Source organism: Aquila chrysaetos, chromosome 23, assembly GCF_900496995.4.
Source record: "Aquila chrysaetos chrysaetos chromosome 23, bAquChr1.4, whole genome shotgun sequence".
Lineage (NCBI taxonomy): Eukaryota > Metazoa > Chordata > Aves > Accipitriformes > Accipitridae > Aquila > Aquila chrysaetos.
Genome location: NC_044026.1, coordinates 17,750,473 through 17,774,427, shown reverse-complemented (window position 1 = coordinate 17,774,427; position 23,955 = coordinate 17,750,473). Strand labels below are relative to the sequence as shown.

The 23,955-nt window shown below is 46.4% G+C and overlaps 1 protein-coding gene across 4 annotated transcripts in view; it reads left to right on the top strand.

The window, feature by feature from the left end:
• The first annotated feature begins 4,778 nt into the window (after positions 1–4,778).
• Positions 4,779–23,955, top strand: part of ARHGAP6 (Rho GTPase activating protein 6) — a 341,022-nt gene continuing 321,845 nt past the window's right edge. Inside the window, exons 1-2 of one of the 4 annotated variants that reach the window (XM_029999031.2) lie at positions 4,779–5,427; positions 20,876–20,932. In XM_029999031.2, the coding sequence (XP_029854891.1) occupies positions 4,918–5,427; positions 20,876–20,932 (567 nt within the window). In that variant the 5' untranslated portion in view covers positions 4,779–4,917. Of the gene's footprint in view, positions 5,428–17,419; positions 18,063–20,875; positions 20,933–23,955 lie in introns of those variants that run through there. The other 3 variants (XM_029999036.2, XM_029999033.2, XM_029999038.2) reach the window with 3 other exon arrangements.

The window sequence follows — 23,955 nt, the reverse complement described above, 5'->3', positions numbered from 1 at the left end:
AACAAAATCAATTTCATTTACTGCCAATCCAATCAGAACAAGGATACTGAGAAGTAAAACCTGACCCGAGAACACCTTCCCCCCAGCCCTCCCTCCTGCCCGCCTCAGCCCCACTCCCGGTTCTCTCTCCCTCCTCCCCCCGGCGGCGCAGGGGAACAGGGGATGGGGTCAGTCCGTCATACCTGGTCTCTGCCGCTCCTTCCTCCTCAGGGGGAGGAGGAGTCCTCCGCACTCGTTCCTGCTCCGCCGTGGGGGGTCTCCCGCAGGAGACAGTCCTCCACCAACTGCTCCAGCGCGGGTCCCTTCCCCGGGCTGCAGTCCTTCAGGCACAGCCTGCTCCCGCGCGGGCTTTCCCATGGAGTCCCGGCCATCCTGGGGGGCATCCCCTCCTCTGGCATGGGCTCCTCCATGGGCTGCGGGGGCATCCCCTCCTGCGGCACACCTCCTCCCCTCCTTCCTCCCTGACCTCGGTACCCGCAGAGGGGTTCCTTTCCCATCCCAATCCCCACTCACCGCAGGTTTCCCCTCTTCACTCCGCTCTCCCAGAGGCGCTGCTGCTGTCGCTGAGGGGCTCGGCCTGGGCCAGTGGCGGGTCCGGCTCGGAGCTTCCAGCAGCTTCTCACAGGAGCCGGCCCTGTGGACCCTGCTACCAAAACCCCACCATTCAAACCCAAACCAGTCAGGCACGATTTACCCTTGGTGAACCCATGCTGGGTCTTTCCAGTCACCTTTTTCCCCTCTATATGCTCAGAAATGGCTTCCAAGAGAACTTGCTTTCATGATTTTCCCAAAGTGAAACTCACCAGCCTGTAGCTCTTTGGCTCGTCCTTGCTCTTTTGGAAGATAAGGGGCAACACTTCGCCTTTCTCAGCCATTAGGTACCTCTCCAAATCTCCATGAGCTTTCAAAGATAAAAAGTGGCATTGCAGTGACATCGGCCAGCCCTCTGAGCACCTGGCTGGTTCCCCAGACTTGCACAGGTTGGGATTTCTCAAGAGAAGGTCCCCGACTCAGTCCTTTTCCACCACTAACAGATTCTCTTCTCCTTGAGGAGCAAAGGGCTGGCAGATTCTGTTGGTGAAGATCAAGGCAAAGGTGGCATTGATTGAGTACCTCAAGCCTTGTCTCTGCCTGTTGACACTAAGTGACCTGCTGCTTTCAGCAGAGGTCCTGCGCCTTCCATTTGTATTTTTTCACTGCTCCTGCGGTGGTAGAAGCTGCTCTTGTTGCCCGTTGATATCCTTTGCCGGTTACACCAACAGCTGAGCTTTGGCTTCCCAAGCGCCATGCCTGTAAGCCCAGGGAATGCTTCTACACTTCTAGTCTGTGTGCTAAGACTGAAGATATTTCAGAATGGAACTGATGACTGGAAAGTCGTAATTGTCAAATGCATTCTTCCCTCAAAATGTTTCTCTATTTTTATTGCATTATTGATCCCTATCACTACTGCTCGCTTTCAGAAATATAGACTTGAAAAGTTGGAGAGACCTTTCACGTTGCAGTAAGTCAGCCACGACCGCATAAGGCAGTGACGGGCAGTGAGACAGAACGAAAATAAACATCCTCACCACTGGATTTAAGCTTTCACTGTAAAAAAAATACGACAGTGCGAACTGTCAGGAAAGCCTTTCCAACTCCAGCAGTCAGCACACCCACTGCCTATACCGCTACTCCCAGCTCCAGGGAGGACTGTCCAGTTCCTTGACTGCTTTTGCAGCCTTACGGGCAGCAGTTACATGAACAGCTTTGCTCCAGAAGAGACAGGCTGATGAGCGATATCGGACCAACTGGTATTGTCTGTCTCGCTATTCCTCTGCTTGTATGGCTACACTACCGATATCTTTGGCTGGAGGTTAGTGCTAAGGCTGGAGGACTAGGACTGTCTTTTTGTTCTGTACAGCGCGCCCCAGAGCCCGGGAGCCTAGCTGCATGGGTGATGCTGCCAGGTCTCACAACAGTGCAGTTAATAGTGATAATAAACAGCAACTTAAAAAATAATCAGTAAGTGCTTATATCGCTGTTGCCCCACAAAGATACAGACAGCAGCAAAGACAGGCAGTGAGGTTGTCCACACGAAGCATCTCTAGGCGTATGCTAGCTTTGCTCACTGAATTGCCGCTGTGATGATTCTCCAGGTCTCTGCCTCATGAAATCTATCCTCCAATTTTTCACAAGGGCTCTCATGGAGACAACCAGCTGGGCAATAGTAATACCTGGGCTGAAGTAGGTGGAAATAAGAATGCTTTGTTCCCACTTCATTTAGAGCAGTTACTTGTAAGCTGACGTATGCTCCTAGCACTGCACTTATCTGATCGTTTCCATCTCCTTTCACAGGCTGTGTGTGCGGTGCGTAAGGATCTGAGTCTGCACTTGGAGGTTTGTCGGATGGCAGCTGGCTGTGGCCAAGAGCATCAGCTCTTCTAAGCGGCCAATGTACCTTACTGAGAACAGCAGGAACCATTTCCAGTGGATTTTGGAGGCAGGCGTGATTGTCCTCTCTGCTCCTCATGGGATTACAGCTCTGAATTTCCCCCCTTGCCTTTTTCCCTCCTGTCTTCTTGTCCCTTCACGTTCCGATGATACGTTTGTAGAGGACCAAAGTGAACACTCGGAGCCACATGACTGTACAGCTGTATTGTAGACACGTCTCTCTCAACCAAATTGCTAGCATGGGCACAGAACCACAGAAACAAACTCGGATCATTGTTTTACGCTTCAGACCTTCTTTTTAGTCTCAAGCATGAGACCTTATTGAAGGCATTAATGAGGAGGCAGAATGAAGGTTTAAACAGAAACAGCTGCGACCTCAGCTGTGGAGGAACTAGCAGGCTTTGGAATTAGGCAATAGAATGGTTTATTAAAGTAAGGGGGGAAAGCTCCTTTTCAGACAAAAAAAGAGAAAAAAAAAAACCCTTTGGAAACATTACATAAAACTAGAACACCTCCCTTTAAAAGTGGATGGGCGAGTGTGCCGTTTCTCTCTATGAACCTTAAATAATGCCACAAAGGAAAGAACTGTCTACTCCCTCTATTGATGAAACTAGAAAATGCTGCCATGGAGCACACACGCACCTGCACAGGCTCCAGGATGCCTGGGAGGACAACAAAACCCTGCACTAAGGTTTGAAGAGAAAAGGCAGCATGAGGAGAAAACAACCCTTCTGTTGTGCTCGAGTCCTTTTTTTTTTTTTTTTTTTTTTCCAAAATAGCCAGTCTTTTTCTAAGGAATTTTAAGAGTTGTCTGCAATACTTTTGGGGAGACTGTGGAGATGGTGGTTTCTGAGGTCAAAAGAAGGATGCCCAGGCCCCAGAGAATCATCAGTCTGATGGTGATTTCAACTGAGACAGGGGAGATTCAAGACTTGCACTGGAGCTCTTGCCTAGGTCTCTCCCTAGGTGTCTTCCACTCTCTCCACAGATGAAAGTATAGGTCTGGAAGCAAACCAGGATTTGGCTTCGTGTGTTTTGCTTTTCATCTCGAAAAATGTAACAGCTGTATTCCTCACTGACAAAAGAGCAACAGAGCTGAACCCACCCATGAAGCTAATGGTTAGCTGCAGCTTAATAAAGTTGAAACAGTAAGTAAAGGATGGTGCAGGGCCTCCAGAAAGAACCTTACAAGCATCGCCCTTGAACTGCTTCCAGTGAGGGGAGGACTCAAGCGTTCCCAGCTGGGAGAAGGGGGCAGGAGTCGGATCCCGCAGCTGAGGGACTGCTTCCCCCACTCCAGGTGGGGAAGGAGCTGGCTGCCTGCCTGCCAGCCCTCCTGGGCTGCGTGGTATTCCTCCTCCGCGGATGCTCTGTTCCTGCGTTTCTTTATGGTTTTCGCTTTCCCAAGTTTGTTCCTTTCTCCTGACAAAGGTTTCCTCGTCTATGCTTGGAGAGCGAGCAGAGAAAAAGCCTGCAGAGCATCAAGCAAGTTTAGCTGTTTGCCCTGAGGAGGCTTAGCTTCATCGGTCCCACTCCTTTTTTTCTGCTGCTGCCGCCGTCCCAGCAGAACAGTTACAGGTCTTGGGTTATCCGTGCTGCCCGTGGGACTGGGGTCTCCGTGGGGTTGCTCTGCACAGGCTGGCAGACAGGAGTAGCAGCACGTGAGCTCGAAGTAGGTGTTTGTTGTGGTGAGATATGTAAGACCACCTTCTCAAACTGGCACAAAGAGAGACTTGGGTCTGAACAGAACCGCTGGTCGAGCTCCTCTGAAGAGCCGGTAGCCCTGCAGCCGTGTGCCGGACACTGCGAGCACCCCGCCGACGGCTGGAAGCGTTCCCTGAAGGCAGCGGCTCCCCCCGACGTGGCCGGGGAGGACGCGGGGGTCCCAGACCCAGCACCTGCACTTGGCCGGGTCCGGCCGGGGCTTTCCCCGGCTGCGCCTCCGGAACGATCGCTCCAAAAAACGACTGCCCCTGCCCGCTCGATCCCTCCCCAAAACGCGGCCGCGGGGCTCCGTCGGGGCCGCGGGTGGAGAGGGGACACACACACCCCCCCCCGGCTCCGGCTCTCCCCGCCTCGGGGAGGGAAGGCAGGCGGGCCCGGGGACCCGGCGGGCTGGGGAGGGACGGCGAGCGGCTCCCGGGCGCGTCGCGGCCGAGGGGGGAGTGACTCTGGCAGGCTGCGGCGAGCCGAGATAAAAGCTCCGCCGCTGCCTCCTTCCCTCCCCTTTTCTCTCGTAACTTTTTTTTTTTTTTTTTTTTTTTCTCCTTCTCCCTCCCTTCCCTCTCCCTCCCAGCAAAGTGACCGCGGCGGTGGCGGCGGCAGCAGCCCCGGACGCCGCCATGAGCCCCCCGGTGCCGCCGTCGGGCCGCGCCGCCGGGGGCTGAACCCGGGCGCGGTGTGTGTGTGTGTGTGTGAGGGGACGGGACGGGGCACACGACGCCCCGAGAGCCGGCACCGATCCGGGGGGGGGCAGCGGCCGCCGCGATGTCGGCGCAGAGCCTGCTGAGCAGCGTCTTCTCCTGCTCCTCCCCGGCCGCCGCCGCCGCCCCCGCCGCCAAGAACCTCTCCAAGCGGAGGCTCCGCCAGACGCGCAGCCTCGACCCCGCCATCATCGGCGGCGGCCGGGAGGAAGGCGAAGGCGCGGGCCGGGCGCCGCGGGCGCGGACCACCGGCAGCCCCCCGGGGGAACGCCGCGCTCCTCGGGGAGCCCCGCCGCCGTCCCCCGGCGCTTCTTTCTCCACCCCCAGCACTCCGCTGGAGCGGTCTCCGCCGGGCAGCGCCCTCTTCGACGAGGAGAGCCCCCGCGGGAAGCGGAGCCCCGGGTGGGAGCTGCCTTTCCTGGCGCGCACCCCCTCGGCCTCGGCGTTGAGCGGTCCCGCCGGTCCCGCCAACAGCAGCATCTTCTCCTCGCCCCGCCGCTGGCTGCAGCAGAGGAAGGGGCAGCCCTCGCCGCCCGGGCCTCGCCCCGCCGCCTACGTCGTGTGGAAATCTGAGGTAAGGCCGGACCGGGCGGCCCCACGCGTGTCCGCGGGAGGGCCGGGGTGTCCGCGGTGGGCACGGGGGACGCGTGGCGTCGGTGGGGCGGACGGCGGCGTGCGACGTTGCCTCGACGGGCTCCGTCTCTCGTCGCGCCGGGCGTCGTAAAACCGTCCCCTCCCGGTTTCGCACCTCGTAAACCGGAGCACGCGGCGGGTTCGAACAAGATAGGCGGATGGTTTTTAACGCGCGCACCCGGCGAGCTGTGATTTATTTGACAGCGCACATGTGTCAAAACCACATGAGGAGGGATCGTATTCCAAGAGAAATCCAACTTTGCGACGCAAATGTTTCTTCGTTTAACTTGGATGTCGTCGATCTTGGGCTGCAGATACCGTACCATGTGGACGAATGTATTCAAAGACTGTGGCGTTGTTTCTTGATAGCGATTGCTCGGCGAGCGGGTTAGGCGCAGCCCTTTGTAGCAGAAGAAGAAGAAGAAATTTTTTGTTTGAAGACATTCTCCATCCTGTTCGTGGCAGTGAGGTTTCCCGCTTATAACTGTTCAGTCGTGCCTCCTGGAGCTTTTGCGCTGGGGTCGGAAGGCAGCCTTTTCCTTTTATTTCCATTTCCATTTCAAATGTATTTATTATAAATAGCCAATACTAATTGGATCTATCAACAAAACATCCCCGTTGTTTCAGTGGGATGAAGAAGTCCTTGAAAAAGCGTTACCTTACACAGCGATCTGGGATCCAAAGCCAAACTAGGCACCGTGACTACAAAAGTATTTTTTAAGGGCAACGGCTGCCTCTCGCCCCGAACGAGCCCCCGCATCCTCCCTGTTAGCTTGGGGGATAAAAGTTGCCAACATCTGCCAGTTGGGATGGAGCGTCAGCGCTTGGGTGGTGACTTCAGGCACGATGCTGGCTAATATTGAAAGAGGCGGCAAAGGTTTTTAGTGGTTTTCGAAAGTGGATTATTATTAAGTCTTGTGATCAGAAGGTACTCTTACCAATATTTCATCTTGATGCTTGAATTTTAAGATAGTTAACAATTAGTCATTTCAGAGAACTTTGTGGGAGTTGTAGTGTCCGTGACTTAAAAAACTCCAGGGAGACAGACAGTGGGTAATGACCTTTAGATGCTCGCACTAATTAAGTTGTCTGCTTATCCACTCATGATTTGATAAGGAACATCAAAAAAGTAGAAGATATTTAAGATTTCCTGTGCAGGGTTTCCAAGACTCAGAGCGTGGTCTCTGATCTGCAAATGTAAGCGGGTCTCCCTTTTTTCACTGAATCCACACAAAGGTGTCGGACACTTGGGGCATTTTTTTCAGGTCTGTATGTCATCAAACCGTGTAGCACAGCACATCTTCAGACTGCAAATTCAAAAGAATGATTTTTTTTTTTCCTAATTTGCTGTGTATCTAGCATTTTTAAGTAGCCGAACCTTTTTTTTTGGGGGGGGGGGGGTGTGTGTGTATTATATTACTGATAACATGATTGCAGTATAGTGATGTAATTTATAGTTAAATTTGATTCAGTGCAGTTTCGTGTGATGTTACAGCGCTGTTCTCTGAGAAATTGTTGTTTACTTGGCATTTGAACCTGGGTTAGTATCTTTCATACATTTAAGAAATGGGTGTTTACACTAACAAAGTGTGGTCTTGTATTTTGGAGCCATCTTTCCTATCAGTGAGGCCTGATTTTTACAGTAACTGAGACATATGTGTGAGTGTAGTTTAAAAAAAAAAATCATGTTTACAGTAGGAAAAAAACCCACCAACATGTGATTCTGTTGTAAGAGAACAATTTTGGGAAGGTCTGAGCCCGGTGCTGTCAGGACAAGCGAGTAGCCGTGTCTCTGTGCCAGGTCCCTGTGTCCGGGCCGGGGAGGTGGCCGGGCCACCCCTCTCCACGAGCCCTCGGTTGGGCGCAAGTGTCGTCGCAGTCGCCGTCCCAGCCGTCGCGGTGGTGGGGCTGCGATGCTGCACCTGAAGCCGGGCTCCCGCGGCGAGTCAACATTGTCACTGTGAATTTGTGGCACCGAATGTCAGTTGCCATATAACCTGATACTGGCTGGTTTCAGAGTTTCTATTTTCAAGGTGTTCTACACATATTAACTTAGTTATAACTATCAGCAATGACACGTATAAATCATTTTAATCTATATTTTAAAAGAAACTGCACGTGCATAATTTTGATCGTATTCCCCCTCTTATTGCAGGCATGCATGCTAATGGTCTTCCAGTTTGGTTTTATCTTAAAATACCATTGTTCATAAAGGATTTAGTTGTTTGCTTCCTATTTAATCTTTATTTGAAAAGTACTTGTTCAGTTTTTAGTACTTGTTCACTTGTTCAGTGAAGGATTCTCTGTCTCTGGGGCTTCACCCTAGCTGTGGCAAAGTTGAGTGTGCTAGAGGAGGTGAAAAAACCCACATTTTATTGGGTGAAAAGGAAATAACTGTTTATAATATTGTAACTTTAAAAGGACCCATTATCCAAATTATTGCATTCTCGGTAGGAAATCTGTAGTTCTGGTTTTTTCAACTTAGAAAATGAAATACATCATGACGATGATTTTTCTCAGCTGTAAAAGACAACTAAATAGATGACTGCAAGCTGCAAATGAGCATGGAAGGTTTTGGGTTGAGCACTTTAAAATTCCCACCCTTTTAGCTGGGGAATAAAAGAAGTGTTCATTGCAAAACCTGTTTTCTTTACTTTCATTCCAACACCTTCAGTACAATTGCACTTTTTGGAAAATACTTCTCTAAAGCCACTGTGCAAGCAACAGGGTTATGTGCTAAAAATAATACTTCAGGAGATACAGGTGGGAATTATTTTCTTCCCCCACCTTAATCTCTAAAGCAGTAAAGAGAAATAAAAATGCCATGGAGGTATTCTCTTCAGAACCCCCCAAAATAACAACTTCTGAGCAGGACCTCCTTTGCCTGTCCCGAGCCGCATCTCTGCAGTGATGTCCGGAGGGATGCGGTGAAGATGCGGTTTGCAGCACGCGCTGGCGTGCGAGCTGTGCAAATCCTGCGCCGGGGCAGCCCGCGGCTTCGGGGCAGGAGTACCTTGACCTAGCCGTATTCAGATTTTAAAGCCTGCACTGCACGCTCCCTTACCAGCTGATCTGCGATTTCTGTATATGAGGCCAAAATGTCCGTAACAGCTTTAATATGAGGCCAGGAGAAGGATGGATTGTTTGTTTTACCTTTTTTTTTTTTTACTGTAGTTCTTTGACTTCAGCATTTTCTACCGCAGCCCTGTCGACTGGCCTAGGGAGGGAAAGGTTGCTGCACGGTTCACGCGGCCATTCAGAAATGATTTTTAATGGAATGCCAGAGTGCGCAGGGAATTTCCAGTTTGAGCAGCAGGTCGCACCTAAAGGCTTTACGCAAAGAAAGGTGTTAGGCCTATATTCTTGGATCCACAGATTTTTAGATATGAAGCATCATGTGACAGAGGTGTCTCACTCGCGGGTGATCTGGCTCTGCTTTATCAACATGTAATTTTATGCACAAGAATATTTTACAACCGTAAAGATTATTTTTAGTAGAGCTTTACTTCGCTGACAAGCGTTCCTTCCCTGTCTGTTATCTGCTCATGTAGAGGCTGCTTAAATAAAAAACCTGTTCCTGGGTCTGTGGAAATCAGTGACAACATTTCCAGTGGTTTCAGCAGGGCAAAGCCAAGTGGGGGGGTTTAACTAGGGATACAAGAATTCATCCCCAATTCCTGTCAGATCTCAGCTGTCCCTTTAAGCCATTTTCCTTAAAGAAAATTCACTTCCACTTACAAAATTAAGTCTGTTATGACTACTATGCTTTCATTAAATGCTTCATAAGGTTAAGTGACTCTCTAAGTAAATTAAATATCATGGACAAAGGTGCTAAAAATATGTAGAGATACCTTAATGCCTTGATTCTGCCAACGTTGAGTCATACATTTATGCTTAAGTATGTGAGTAGTCCTGTACAAGTTAAGGATGCAAGTGTTTTACAGTGACTGGCTGGAATTTGTTTGCCATGTGAAAAGTCCAAAATAGCTCAAAACGAATGGATCTGTGTGAAGTCTGAAGTTGTGTTAATTCCTTTGCTTATTTTTCTGTCCTGAAGGCGGCAATGGAAAGCCACAGCATGTGTATAACAAATACGGCAAATCATGTGAATGTATCTGAGTAATCTCTTTGTTATGATAAACCAAATCTACACACTTAAACTTATATGGCCTGAGTATTCTGCTATCCTACTCCATGTGTTAGTGACTCATTAAACGTTAACATCTCCAACTAATAAGTTTTTTTGGGGGGAGAGCTGTTTTTAAAGCAATGGTGGCACAACGTCTGTAGCCTTCCCGCTTGTGTGCCTGGCCGCCGGGAAGCAGGAGGCACCATCCTGAGTTTGCAAGTTGCTCCTCAGCACTGTTGGGTTGCCGCGGGCGGTCGGCTCAGTCCTTCCTCACTTCATCCTCCTCCTGGTGCAGCCTGTGATCAACCGGCTGGCTTGCCCAGGGAGGCGTTCTGTCGAGCACAACGGGGCGAGGGGTTTCCCATGGTGCGGGAGGGAAGGTCGCCCTGGTTCCTCACCAGGTTTTGGGGGAGAAGCCAGGAGTCGTCCTGGTGTCTCCTGAGCTGCCGGCCCGCCAAGCTGTGGCTAGCTGCAAGGATGTTCGAGATGCTCGTCTGCCATATCAGAACAACATGAGGTTAGCTAAATTATTTTATAACTTCTGTTTGAGTCATACGGAGTGATAATTTAGGGCGTGGCAGTCATAAGTAGTGAACGCTCACGACACCATTTTCAGCTGATGGGGACCTTGGGAGGTCAGCTTCCATAAATTCACTTGCTTGATACTTTAAGAGTTTAAATCTATTGGGAAGGCTGTCTCGGATTCCCTCTTTCTGTATCTCCTTGCTTGCCAAAGTCCCGCCCCCCCCCCCCGAGCATCACTGGCTTTTGCAAATTAATTTTAACTCCATTTTTCCAAGTTGCTGTGAATGGCTAGCTTACTTCTTTCTGCTTTCTTACAGCCAGCGCTTGTTTCAAAACTATGCTGATGGAAGGACATAGATGAAAAGTACTTTCAGAGATAAAGGGTAAAGCAAAATTCTTAAAAATTGGGCAAACCAAGAGGTCACATTCCCATGTGGATATATATCTTTGGGTGCTTAAATGAGTATTTTTCTTTGAGGTTAGCAGGACAAGCTGTTTTGGAGAGAGAAAGGACTGATCGCATAATCACGTTTGCAGGAGCAGAACCTGTTCATTGTAAATTTGGAGGAGGGAGAGCTTTTCATTATTTTTCCTTCCCCTATTCAACTGGTAAGCAATGATTGATACATATTCTGAAAATTGTAGGTTACCTACAGAAAAGAGGGAAAGAAGGCAGTTTTGTCCTGTTCATTAGGATGCAAGAAGAAAACGTGAAATAGAAATATATGTACTGCATCACTTTCAAAAGATCTAGCATGAGATACGTAAGGGAAGACATCCTTTCCCCAGTTTTCACTAGGCATTGCACTTCAAGTGGTGCTGATGTGACAGCGTGTTTGTCAAACCAGGGGTTAAGCTGAAGCTTTCGAGGTGTAAAAGCAAAGCTGCTGGGCTTGGAACTGGGGATAGGGCTGAAGGCTGCAATATTTCCCATCGTCTAAAGGTCAGTACTCCCCAATAAACTAATGTAATGCTATACATTCAAATATTTTAATGGAATACCCCCTCAACATTTAGTCTCGTGACAATGTCATATTTATTGCTCTCCACTTGCCATAGTCTTACAGGCTTTATCTTCGCTGAGCTGTTAGCCTCATGTTTTTGACTTCATTGCTCCTGCATTTGCCTGTGTTTGTGTGGCTTGTTATGATGAGATGCTCTAGAATTGTTTCCCCATCAGATGGAAAATTTGTCCGTCTTTGGGTAGGAATCACAGGGAATGCATTAAATTGCTGTCAGCACTAGTTGATCTTTTTGCCATAATGATCTCTGAAGAGTGATGTGTAGCTGAAGGGTGAGCTCAGTGTCCGTTACACTTATCCTTAAGTGCCTTGATACCTAACCCAGACATTTTTCTATAGGGACGGAAGAGAGGTTTGAACATACTCCTGCGCAGAGCCCTGATTAATTGTCCAGGAAGCAAAAAGGGGGTCTAGCATGTTTAAACGGCTTTTTGTTACCTTGTTTTTCTGGTCTTCCTCCAAACATTTAAAAAACTGGACACTCCCCCATCCCCAAAATTGCTAACTTGCATTTTTCTCTTTGAGGGGGGCTTTTTAATGAGATGTGTGAGAACTGTGTATTGGAAGGTTTTTGTTTTTGAAAGTAAAAAACTTTGTGTGCTGTTATTTACCACTGAACTGCACTGCTTCATTTTCTTCCATAAGACACCCTAAAACACTAGACACACAGACTAGTTTCAGCCTAAGTCTGTCCCGTTCAGTGCTGTAAGAGTTCTGTAATTGCAAGATTTGGTGGGCAGAAATCTTGTGGGTGTCGTATGAAGAGGAATGCCATTAAAAATAACTAAATATCTCCAACATTTCTGAATTTGGCAAATGCAGTCTTCCCATTCCCAACTAAATTACGTCTGAAGACATTTGGTGAAAATATGCGAGTTGACAGCTAAGACAGACAGAATTCTCCCCGAGTGTGCATTGCTTAAGTAATGGGAAAGGAACTTGTGAAAATAATAGAAATGAGACCAAAAAGTAATTTTGAGCAGCCTCTAAAATACCAGTGACCCAGACCGCTGTCTTGACTTCAGGATGGAGCTGCGGCACATTTAGCTTTGCAGACTCTCTTTTATGACAGGAACTGCAGCTGTGACAATTTGCAGGTGGAGAACTTTTCAGGAGTCTTTTCACTCTTCTGTGGTGTTGTAGCTGTGTAAGCATATAGGTATTAAGCATGTTTTGTGCGATTTTTTTTCCTTCTGGTTGTAGATACCATAATGGAAACCAGCAGGGAGTTCTGAGCAAGTAGGGCTGAATACTCATGATGGCATAGTAGTAACTAGATTGTGTCAGTGTCAGAGTTGCAGAGTTGAAATCTTAACGTAAAAAGGTAATGAAAATGAGGGTTATAATGGCAATACTATCTTAGTCTCATTAAACATGATATAATGCTGCTCATATTTGATTTTCTGGCTATGTGGCGTAGTATTTGAGAATGTAAGGGTCACTGGAATTAAGCTGATGTCTTAAAACATAGCTTTTGTACATCCTGGGTTACACTGGTTTTTAACTGAACCAGGTGTCTGGATGGTGGGAGAAGTGGCCAAATATTCCATTCAGCTTATGGAAGCTGGAAGGGGGGCAGTGAGAAGGTAAGGGCAAGATTCAGACTTCATTGGAATTTGACGTTGCGACTTATCGTCCAATTTTGCAAGGTATTGAGCTCTCAGACTTCAATCTGACAAGAGTACTCAAGTGTGTGCTTTACTTTTGGCGGGTGAATACTACTAGTCAAAACAGAGTATCCGGTAGGAAGCAAAGCCTTTAGGTATCATTCAGTCGTAGGAATTTTACTTACTTCACCTACCTCTCTTTAAAACTTTTCTATCTGTTGTGCAGATGTTTAAGCTGTGTTTGTTCAAAATAATTTCTGTTTTTTTTATCTATTCTTATCCTGTAGCAATAATACATATCAATGGAAATGTATGCGCAGGCTTTCTGGTTGAGTTTCAGCTTTTCCTAGATGTGTACAGACTGGCTATTTCAAGTTACACGCCTGTTCCACTCCGGGTGTCAGCAAGGAGTTACTAAATCCCCAGGAGAGTTAAGAGTGTTTTTGAAGGATTTGATGAGCTTCCAGTGCTTGACGGTCGCCACATTGTCGTACTGGAACCAGATGTTGGGTACCACATGTTTGTGTTTTTGAAGCTAAGTAGGTTAGGTACTGTGTCTCTGGCCCGTAAAAACAAACATCAGTTTCCCACCCTAAAGCTCTCATCCCTGGGTCATCATCCTCACGATCCTGGCTATGGGAACAGCTTGCGTCAGCCTCCCAAGTTGTGAAACCAGAACTGTCTTTTCCGGATCTTCCTACTCTCTCTCTTCTGTAGCCTCTCAAAGACAAGACCTTCTGATTTACGATATTTATCCATCAGGATTCTTTGACAGTGTAAGGTCAAAAAGAGATTTTTGAGCATTGCACTTAATGAGGATGCACATGAGCACTCAGTCCCATGCAGAAACTCTCCCTGTGGCTGCTGAGAACCTGCTAGGACTTTGGGTAGATCTTGCTTTTCTCTTTCCCCCCCCGTTCATTTATGAGTTCCTGTACCATGTACTTGGACCTTTTCAGGTTGGGCTTGCCTTTTATCCATTTCTGGTTGTCCTTGTTGTGTTTATCTTCAGTTATCCTCCATGGCAAACATTAAAAAGGAAGATAATATGCATTTTTCTTGCTTTCATCCCTTTAGTTCATACTAAAAAAAAACTGCTTTACTGTAGCTGTAGCCTATTATTTGGGTTGGCCGAGTCAAATGTTAATGAGTCCTTTTGTTCTCATAAATTATTTGTCTCATAAATGGACAAAATGGTTTTCAGCAAAGTACAGAGTATGATGCAGACTTTGCTAACAAATGAAAGATTCATTTTTTTATACTGTGATTAAGATTACTTTTGCACTGCCTCAGAGTCACGCTTCTCCAAAGCACTGGCTTCCTGGATTTGGTTTTCAGTGATGGGACTGTACCTCCACTGAATGTCTATAACTGATTTTGTAATAGAAAGACTAATACAAATTTTCCATTGCTATTTTCAGGTTTTATTTGCTTTATCCCTTTGTTTTCTGCCACTGTTGTAATACAGCAAGATGTTTTTTGAGCACTGTCTTTTTCTTTTTTCTCTAAAGGGTAATTTCAGTTGAGTTGCACCCTACTGAGAGTAATGTGGTGAGAAACCAGTTGGCAGTGCTCTGTTCGGTTTTCATTTGCCTCTCTCTCTAAAAGGCTAAAAATATTCCTCCTACAGGAAATGTTTTTCATTCTGTTATGTCTTTTGCTTCCCGTAGGAGGTATTTCTTTTAATTTATTGAATAAACCTTTCTGAATTGTATTCCCATAAGAGTTTAGGCACAATAGAGTCTTTGGGCAAACTGTCCAAGAGATCTCACCATCTTCTGTTTTTAGAAGATATGCAATTGTTTCTTTGTACAGTGCTGTCAAGCTCGGGGACAAGCTGACACTTACATGAAATGGGAGAATTTGAAGCTAAAGAACGTGAATTAACACATCTGCTCTAACTTCTCAAATTTTGTTGTTTTTATCGTACATATCTCATATTTATCCTTCTTAAATCATAAAGAAATCCCTCATCTCTTTTCCCTGCCCTCGATTTTAAAAGGATTCTGGGCAATATTTCGATCTCCATCTCATTACCACAATTTCTTTTGTAAGTAAGTGGATGTGTATATAGGAAGGCTAAATCCTTGTAACATCCTGGTTGGAAGTCAGCTATGTTTAACTGTTAATTTAACGTGGATGACAGTGCAGACTGTTATTTGAAAGGGGTGGTGGGGAAAGAGAGGCTGGGATAGATTACATTTTCATGCTCCAAAATAAGACCCTATCTACTCTATCCTAAATTAGAACAATATGGCTGAGTTTTCTTGTGGCTATTTCATAACATTCCTGCTGACAAAATATGGTGTGCCTTTTGCTCATTGCTTCACTACTGTTTCTCAAGCATGTGTTCGTGTCTGTGCATCTAGTGACAGCTCTTGTAGCAGCCTGCCACAGGGACACGTCTCATAGGTCTTTAGAAGGGGACAGCGTACTCGCAAATGATACACAAAGTGGGCTGCGCCAGAGAGCGGGTACCAAACCATAGCGAGCTGGGAGAATTAGGCGGCCAAATTACTTAAATAAACACAATTAAAGTTTTACTTTTTTCTGGGATAACATGCCTTAAATTCCATATTCACTAAAGGAATGTGATTTAATTGGCAGTCAACCTGTATGGAGGGCTTTAAAGCAACTTTTTAATAGAATAATTAGTAAGATTTACATTGGTAAATTTGCATATTTTAAAAATCTCTGGCACGCTGTCCAAAACGCTTCTTGATCCTTTTCTTTGCTTGAGGTCTGAGCGCATACCATTTCCATGCTCCGTCGAGGCTCAGACGGAACCTCTCTGTTTCATAAACCTCAACAGAGGCAGGATGAATGTGACAGCTGAGCATACTTTTCCTTCTTGGACTGAACTGTGTAACAGAGCCTGCCGCCTGTTTTTTAGCCCAAATGCAGCTAAATTACACCACCTCACATGGATGAGAGGAAAACCCGTTAGATAAGTTAGTGAGCGGTGGAAGGTGCATAATGTGGAGAACAGGATGGCTGCGTAACGGGTTGTATGGGCAAAAAAGGTAACCGGCAGGCCAAGGGAAGTGTCTTCGCCCTCATGAGTCCACATCTGGGCTCCTTTGTACAAGGGAGGTGTTGACAGACTGGAGCGAGTGGAGTGGAGGGCCATCAAGACGGTTAGGGGATGAGAGTGCTTAATGCACAAGGAAAGGCTGAGATTTGTTTCAGCCTGGAGAAGAATAAGGGGGGGGTGTAATTCCACTTTTTACTACCTACATGGGGACTAAGGAGAAGACGGAGCTGGGTGTTGTCAGAGTTGCACAATGACAGTCACAAGTTGCAGCAAGAGGAATTTTGAGTAGATCTAAAGAAAAAACCATTCACAGCAGGAGTGGTTAAGTGTTGAAATGGGTTGCCCAGAGAGGCTCTGGAATCTCTGTCCTTGGAAATTTTCAACCCTTGACAGGGCAAGGCTCCAAGGAACCCAATCAAGTTTTGAAGCTGGCCCTGCTTTGAGCAGGAGATTGGACCAGATGACCTCCACGGTCCCTTCTGACCTAATTTTTTCTGTGATTCTGTGACTTTTGAGTATCATTTCTTTCCACAGTAGAATGAAAACTCTGCTGTCTTCCCTTGTGCTACAACATACCTTTGATGGAACAGAAGCTGCTGGGTTACTGCAGAAAGTATGATGCTCTCCAGCATCAACATTGGAACCAGGCTTATAAGAAAAGTGATTTCCTTCATTGCACCGTTCTACAAAGTCGTTGCTGTGGTACCACTCTGTGAGGCATAGCCTGCCATTACACTGCAGCTACACTGCTGGTGTCTCACAAATGCAAAGAAAGCCAGGGTGGTTTTCTTAAACGTCAGTAAAATTAAAGAAAAAAACCAAACAGCCAAATTCAAGTGTTTCGCAGAGACAGCTTGAGAGTGCTCTAGCAGAACTTCAGCAGGGATTTGGCAGGAAAGTTTCAGTAACTACTTGCCAGGTAGGCTTCCTACCAGCTTGTTTAACCAAGCCTGCCTGCATAATTCCAGCATTAGGGAGCCCAGGGTTTGCAAGGTATCTACCTTCAGGCCAGTGTGCTGTTGGGACAGACCTGCTCTGAAGTTGAGCTCCATCTGCTTTTGTGGGTTATTTCACTTTAGGTTTAAAAATATTGAACATTTGGCAAAACATCGTTATCTTTTCCTGCCCCATTTCATGGTGGTTCAGTGTGCTCATGACAGCCCATATGATGTGCTGCCTAAAACACTTCCATTCCATGCCTGTAGTAAAAGGATGGTACAGAACCATTCCTGTCAGTTCAGCTTTTCTAACTTCCATATTTTGTCATCTTCCTGAGTGTATTATAAAAGTAAAAATAATCTGGGAGAGAAACGGAAGAAGAAGGAAAAAAACTGAAGAAGTATGCAAAAAGGAAAGGAAATCTCCTGCCGAGCTTTGGGCTGGGGATTGCATCAGATACACAGAGAAATAGGTGTGGCAGTAGGACAGTTCAGGCTTTGCCTATATTGTCTTACACAGCAACAGTTTAACCTGATCTTGACCTTACAACTTAGGAGCTTAAGGGTACAGTTATGTAACTGGGATCAGTCAAAGCTAAACTAAACTGGAATAGGCAGATGGGGCCACAGGGCCCGGAAAAAGCTGGTACCAAATTGGCTTCCTGAACTAAATGCTTCCACGCTGCTATTTAAAAGGAGCACAGGTCATAATTTGCTGCCATTTACAAGGCAGTAGTGGGCTTTTTTGAGCTTCTGGAGTACATTGGTCAACATCTGATCTCCTGTGTCTCTTCTCCTTGCTCTTGAGAAACGGTTTTGGCAAGTCTGCATTTACTGGCAGAGGTTTTGTCAAGCAGGTGCAGCCTCCAGCATCGAATATGAAATTGGGCTGATAGAAGGATCTTGCCCACAGTAAAACAAGGCCTTGATGGCTCGGTGTCATAACCTTTTGCGGTCTCAATAAGCGCTCTTCTCCTTGAATGGACAAGAAAATAAAAAGAGAAAAATGGTGACTGTGGATTACAGCTGTGTGGTTCAAATAAAAGGAGATACGGAAGGGGAGAAGACCGAAACAGCGTAAGAAGTGAGTAGCTAAGTAAAACGTCATTAGGGCTGGAAAACAGGATTGCCACTGAAGTGCCACCGCCGCTGGGAAGAGGAGAGCTGTGACTCCAGCTTGGGCCTCCCTGCCCCGTCTTACTCGCGGTGTGACGTCCTGGTTTCCTCCTGGAAAAGCTGCGCCCAAGGTGCCGTCCCGGGGCGGCTCCATGCTTCGGGGGAGAGAAGCTCCCACCTCCAGAGCGGTTTGGTAAGATGAAAGGTGGGTGTTGGACCCAGCGGTGCGTGGTCCTTACTGGCTGCCGTGGTGCATTGCGCTCCCTGAATAGTTCTTGCCATCGTCTCGAGCGATGAGATTTTCTGAAGCCCCTGACTCGCTTTTGAAGATGAACCTCAAGCTCCTAGATAATTTAGATAGTTTTTGAAATCTTGTTTTAGATCTTTCATATCCTTACTTTTTGTTATAGTAATTAGAGCCTCCTTCCTTTCTTCTTCCTTCCCAGAGGAGGAGGTCTGTAATGTTGAGGTCTTCCACACAACTGAATACCATTTTTTAGCAGTGAAAGGGGTCTTATGTCTTGTCCATATGCCTTCTTGAGCTGTTTCTCTTTTTAGTAGCATTTTCAACTTGTCTCTCTAAATATTGTTTGCGTTTTGTTTGTGCTTGTTTTGTGGCAGTTACTGTGTGCTTTAGCACAACTTGCTATATTACATTTGCCTTCTACTACCGTTTTTTGTTTTCAGCTTGTGACAGGCTATCTGCTTGTTTTTTTGTAACATGTCTTGAGGCTGTATCAGTGTGTTATTAAATTTCAAATGTATGCACTTTATTTCTTTAATCAAGTAGCATCCAGCTTATACACTCAGATGGTAAATGGAAATTCTGATTGCTGTAGAGTGCGGGATCTGGCATAAGTGCCAGAATTAAAAAGAGAAGATCTGCTGTTCTTTGATAACTCCTTGGGTCCTTGTGATAGCTGGCCTGGAGGGGACACTGGGGGAGCTATGCTGCAGTGCTGTATTTGTCAATCAGAGCTTCCTCTCTGGGAGTCTTTTGAAAACAAAGCTCCCTGGTGTTTAGATGCTGGGTTCGAGGGCTTGGTTGTTTGGGAATCTCTCTGACAAACTGGCTGGAAGCTGGATATTGTCTTGCTTTCATTGGGGGAAATCCTTCCTGTATCCCGAAGGCTGCTGAAGGCTGCAGCCTCAGCTGAGCCAGCGAGGTGCCACTGCAGGAGGAGTGGGTAGAGATAATGGGGCATGATCCGTATTACCTGTGCTCCACAAACGCCAGCTTTTACACTGTGCCTTCCGAATCCCGATGGCAGGGGTAGGGAACAGAGAGAGCGCTCATTGCTTGACAGGTTGAAGAGCTGTTGTGCCCTGGAAATAGAGACATTGGGAGCAGCGATGAGCAAATCTTTATGGCAGTTGTGGTGGCTACACAGTTTGTTATGGTCTCAGGTTGCAGGACACCTTTCCTAAGTGCTTTGAGCTCTTGGAAACCCTTCTTCTGGACCAAGTCCAGCTACTTGGACTTACCATTCAACATGAGATTTAGCCATAGATCTTTTTTGGAGCTGAAGATAGCAGGCTTAAGATGTCACTTGAATTACAGTTGAAAAGAGAGATTCCTGCAGTGAATTATTTATTCCTGGCCTCCTTACAGTTTTTTGAAATATGCTCCTTTGGTTGAGATAAAGGCATTTGATAACCATATTGCTGTGCTAGAGGGTGACTGGCCGCTTTAATTAAAATAGGACCAAAGCATGTGTAGGAAAGCAGGAGGTCTTCTTGTGCTGGATCTAATTCAGACAGATGGAGTGGAAGCCAAGAAGCAAGGAGAAATATGGTTGGCAACATCTGGGGCAAATCAAAGGAGAGCTGGAAGGGAACAATTAGTTGGGATGTTCCCAAGGAGAATGTGGAAGATGCCTGTAGAAGGTAGATAGCAGGGGGAACTACAGAGGGGCTTGCTTGCTGACCCCTCTTGAAAGAAAATCCAAGGCTAGAGGAGGCTGAAAGCAGAAAAGGAAAGGGGAGTTTGCTTGGCATGTTCCTTGGGGCCAGTGATAAAGGGCCTGGGGAGCAAGGGAAGGGGTCTCCTTCCAGGCTTGAGGACTGGGAATGACGGTGCAGCAGAAGCAGCTGCTGCCGAGCTGTTGAGGGCACAGAACAAGCAGCATGTGGGGAGCGTAATGGGACCTCCCATCAAGTCCAAAGGTTATTTTTTTTTGTTATTTTGGTTATTTTATAACCCAGCCTTTGCAAGCAGAGAGACTGAGGAGCCCTGCTGGGAAGGGCATGAAAGATTTGGGAAGGACTGGGATAGCTGAAGAGAGATCTGGTGACCGCTGAACATAGAGGGAGATGAAACCGGGGTAGTTGTTGTGTTGTGCGCTCAAAGTGCCATGTATATTTTGGGATAAGCGGTTGAGTTGCTGGGGCTTGTCTTATTAGCGAAGATTATTTTGTGCAGTGGTGAAGTGTTCTAATTTGCTTTGCAAGCCTTCATGAAGCCTGGAATTGAACCCCTGAGGAGGGAAATAGTGAATTGCATCTCTACGTTATCACACCTTCTGTGAGGGGTAGTTGCCCTGGAGAGCCAGACTGCAAGTAGTTGATGCGAGGAAAGGGAAGAGTTTAGGAGCACAATAGGGGAAAAGGAAACTAGAGGTGCTTTTGGTATTATGAACTGCAGGGGTATTATTTAATTTTTGTGACAAGATGTATTGCCTGTAAAATATGTATATTTAATGCATATGTTGTTTCTTTCTTCGTAAACTTGCAAATGTTTGCTGTGTTATTTTTTTGCATGGAAGATATTCTTTGTGGCTGGGTCTTTCTCTTCCATGAAGCATTGCCACATGGAAAAATGTTAGTTTAACCATTTCACAACAATCTAAGTACATCTGGAGTCCAAGTTACTAAAAAGCTGTATGTTACTCGTACATTGAAATTTTGTATAATGCCAAGGAAAAGAAAAATCATGTAAAATGTACCATTTCTTAGTAATGTACATCTCTCTGTTGTAAGACAAGGTTTTATTGTCCATCTCTTTCTTTGTTCTGTCAGGAAACGTCTCCCAGCTATGAGATGTGGTTTCCTGGAGATGAGGCACTGCAAAGCAGGGTGAGTGAAGTTCGTAGCGGGTAGAGCTGAGGCTCCTCAGACATGTGTTTGAAAGCCCGGTGTGGTGAGTCAGTGGGATATTGCTTGGCATTCCAGCACAGCAACTCCACGGTTGCGTAGGCCACCACACCAGGGACCACCATGCTTGATTCAGATGACATTAGGTGTCCCTGCGAAACTCCTCCAGATGCCTTTTACTGAGGAGCTTCCAGAACAAGGAGGCATGTGAGCAGTTGTGAGATCAAATAGTTGGAGGTCACTTGCCTCCAGAGAGAACTGGAGGGCTTCTGCCTTTACTTCAGAGTGAGGAATTGGTGATTTATGCTCAACTGGCGCAACATCAATGTGTAGAAAAGGATGTAACATACTGAATTTGGAAGAAATGAAGCATTTTTTTTTTTCCCATGCTTTTTATTAGGATAACTCTGGAAATACTCTGTTTCTGGTTTGCTTTTGTTCTTCCCAGCTTTTTAGGAGATACTTGTACTAAAAGAGTTGAGGCAGTGCTCAAGACCATTGAGGATGAAATTCATTTACCCAGCTTGGAAAAGGATCAGCTGCAGATTTTACTGCAGGGACTAAGAAAGCTTTTGCCCTTTCCTTCTTCCTCCGCTGGTACTATGGATTGGGGCTACATCCACTCTATAGAACAAATGTTTTATTTACAGTATGCACAGTTTAGATGCTTCTTAGAGTGATCTTTTGACTTCCTCCGGAAGAGTGAGACAGAAGCAGTGGGCAGGCGATCGCTGGGTCCTTAGGAGCTGCCTGGGGGTGGCTCGTTGAAGCACCGGGAAGGGACAAGGCTCGAAAAATCAGATCTGCAGATGAGCCTGTGGATTTGATGGCTAATCCACGCAGGAGCATGGGAAGCATCTGCTGTGAGGGCTAGGTCTCTGTGCCACATGGCCCTGCTGAGTAGGGCAGTGGGGTTGGGTGGGATTTGGCAAGTGCTGCTGGGTGTTTCCCTGATGGGGGGAAGAGGATGCAGCATTAGTTATTTCTGGAAACTACACAGCCTAGAGAAATTATATTTAGCTGTTAGATAACTGGTTTAAACGGGGATTATGCCCAAATTAGGGACGAGACAGTAAAGCTGAGTGATAAGAGTATCTGTTGTTTCTTCCCTGACTGTGGGAGGTTGAGGGACAGAAATGGGCATCTGACAGCGTGAAAATCGGCACAGAATCCAGAGGATTCGTGTGGGCATCCCTGCACCACGGGTTGCCTTGCATTGCAGAGGTGACTTTTATATTACCATAGTGTCTTGGTAACCTATTTGTGGGTTAGGACATCACTGTACAAGGTGTTGTATAAACACAAAAGACATTTTTTTTTCTTCCAGAAATTTTACAGAAGAGACAACAGATAGACACAGTTGCACCAGGAATTGTACAGAGACTGTTATGTGATATTTAATGGCCTCGGCAAACAAATGTTTTGCCCTTGCTAAGTTTTAGAGAGTCTTAAGTCATGGGAATAATAGGTTAGTAGTACAGATATTTAGGGGTAATTTCTTCAAGAATGAGGGGAGAAGGCGTGAAGCTCCCAGTACACAAAACTGGGTAACAGAGACCTGACACAGTGGAATGAATGTAGGCAGTAGCTGAGGGTGATGGAGAGGATGGGACTAGTTAGGGGGGGATATGTTTAATGTTTGATTTAATAACAGGCTGAGATGCAATGGAAGGCTACATAGAAAAAAGCAACATCATCAAAGCCAAATAGTCTTTGCAGAGCATTCTGGATGAATATAAGTAGAGCAGCATTGTGTTGGAAAGGCGAGGAAAGAGAATGCCAGAGCCATCGAGAAGATAGAAGTCGGTGTAGGATTTCTAGGTGGGTTTTGTACTGCAAAGGCTGTGTATTGACAATTTGTGTATAAATATAACTTCTAGCTCCTGGCTGAAGGTAGGTGATAGGAAGAATACTGCATATACTGACCTTTGTTGTTTTCCTGCCTCCCTTTGCACAGGCATCAGATTTTCCCTGTGTCCTGGAGAGTATGTCTAGATGCACAGTGCAGTGTGGTGTAAAGATCTCTGGTCTATGCTGGGAAGCCAACGTGGTGCAGGGCTGCTGCGCTGGGTCTGCTGAGGTCCCAAAGTAGTGCAGCCATGATTCCGCAGTGACTAAGCTAAGAAATCTAATAAAACCTAGTAATCTCTTGAGGAGAGGGTGCCAGGTACTGGGAAACTGCAGTAATAATACATGAAAAGTAAATGAATTTAACTATCAGTCTACTTTTATCTCTACAGTATCTAAGTTTGTTTCATTAGCACATGCTATACCTTACTGGGGTATTGGATCATGCTTGTACTGTGAAAGGAGTTTGACACCCTCTACGTGTGATATTACCTGGAGATGAAGCATAAACCCAAGTTCAGCTGTTGCCCCTGTAGTGATTGATACCTCACCACCCCACTTGCCTCCTGTCCCAACTGGAACCTGGCTGGCTCTCTGACAGCCCCTTGCCTGGGGCATTTTTATTCCCCTTCCCAAGAGGTGTCTTACGATCTTCTTTCTTGATCCCCATGAGCAGTGTTGTGACGTGGGGACGGTGCACCTTATCAGTCACTTACCGGACACCTGTGGTGGCTGTGGAGGTACCACCCCTGTGGTGGGTTACTGAAGCCTGGTGGCTGGACAAGAGGCAGAGGCATCATCGTCAGAAAGGGAAGAGGTTATGTCTATGGTTTTAAGTACACAAATTTAAACTCTAGGCAGAAACACCTTTTTTTTTTGGTAAGAGCAGCAAAAAGAAGGTCTTGATGAACAATACCAATAGGCTAAGTAATTCCTTTTGTTTGAAAGTTATTCAGTTTATTCCAAGGACGTTTTGCAATGTTTTCTTTGCACATTAAATGTCTTAATGGAGAGCTGGCATCTTGCTGTGAATTATTAACACTTACCTAACACGTGTTTACATATGTTTGCCTTGAAACTTAGCTCTGTAATGCTATCTGAAAACACTGAGTTTTTGATGCTGTGCTTTAATAAAGGTGCAGATGAGGTAGGAGAAA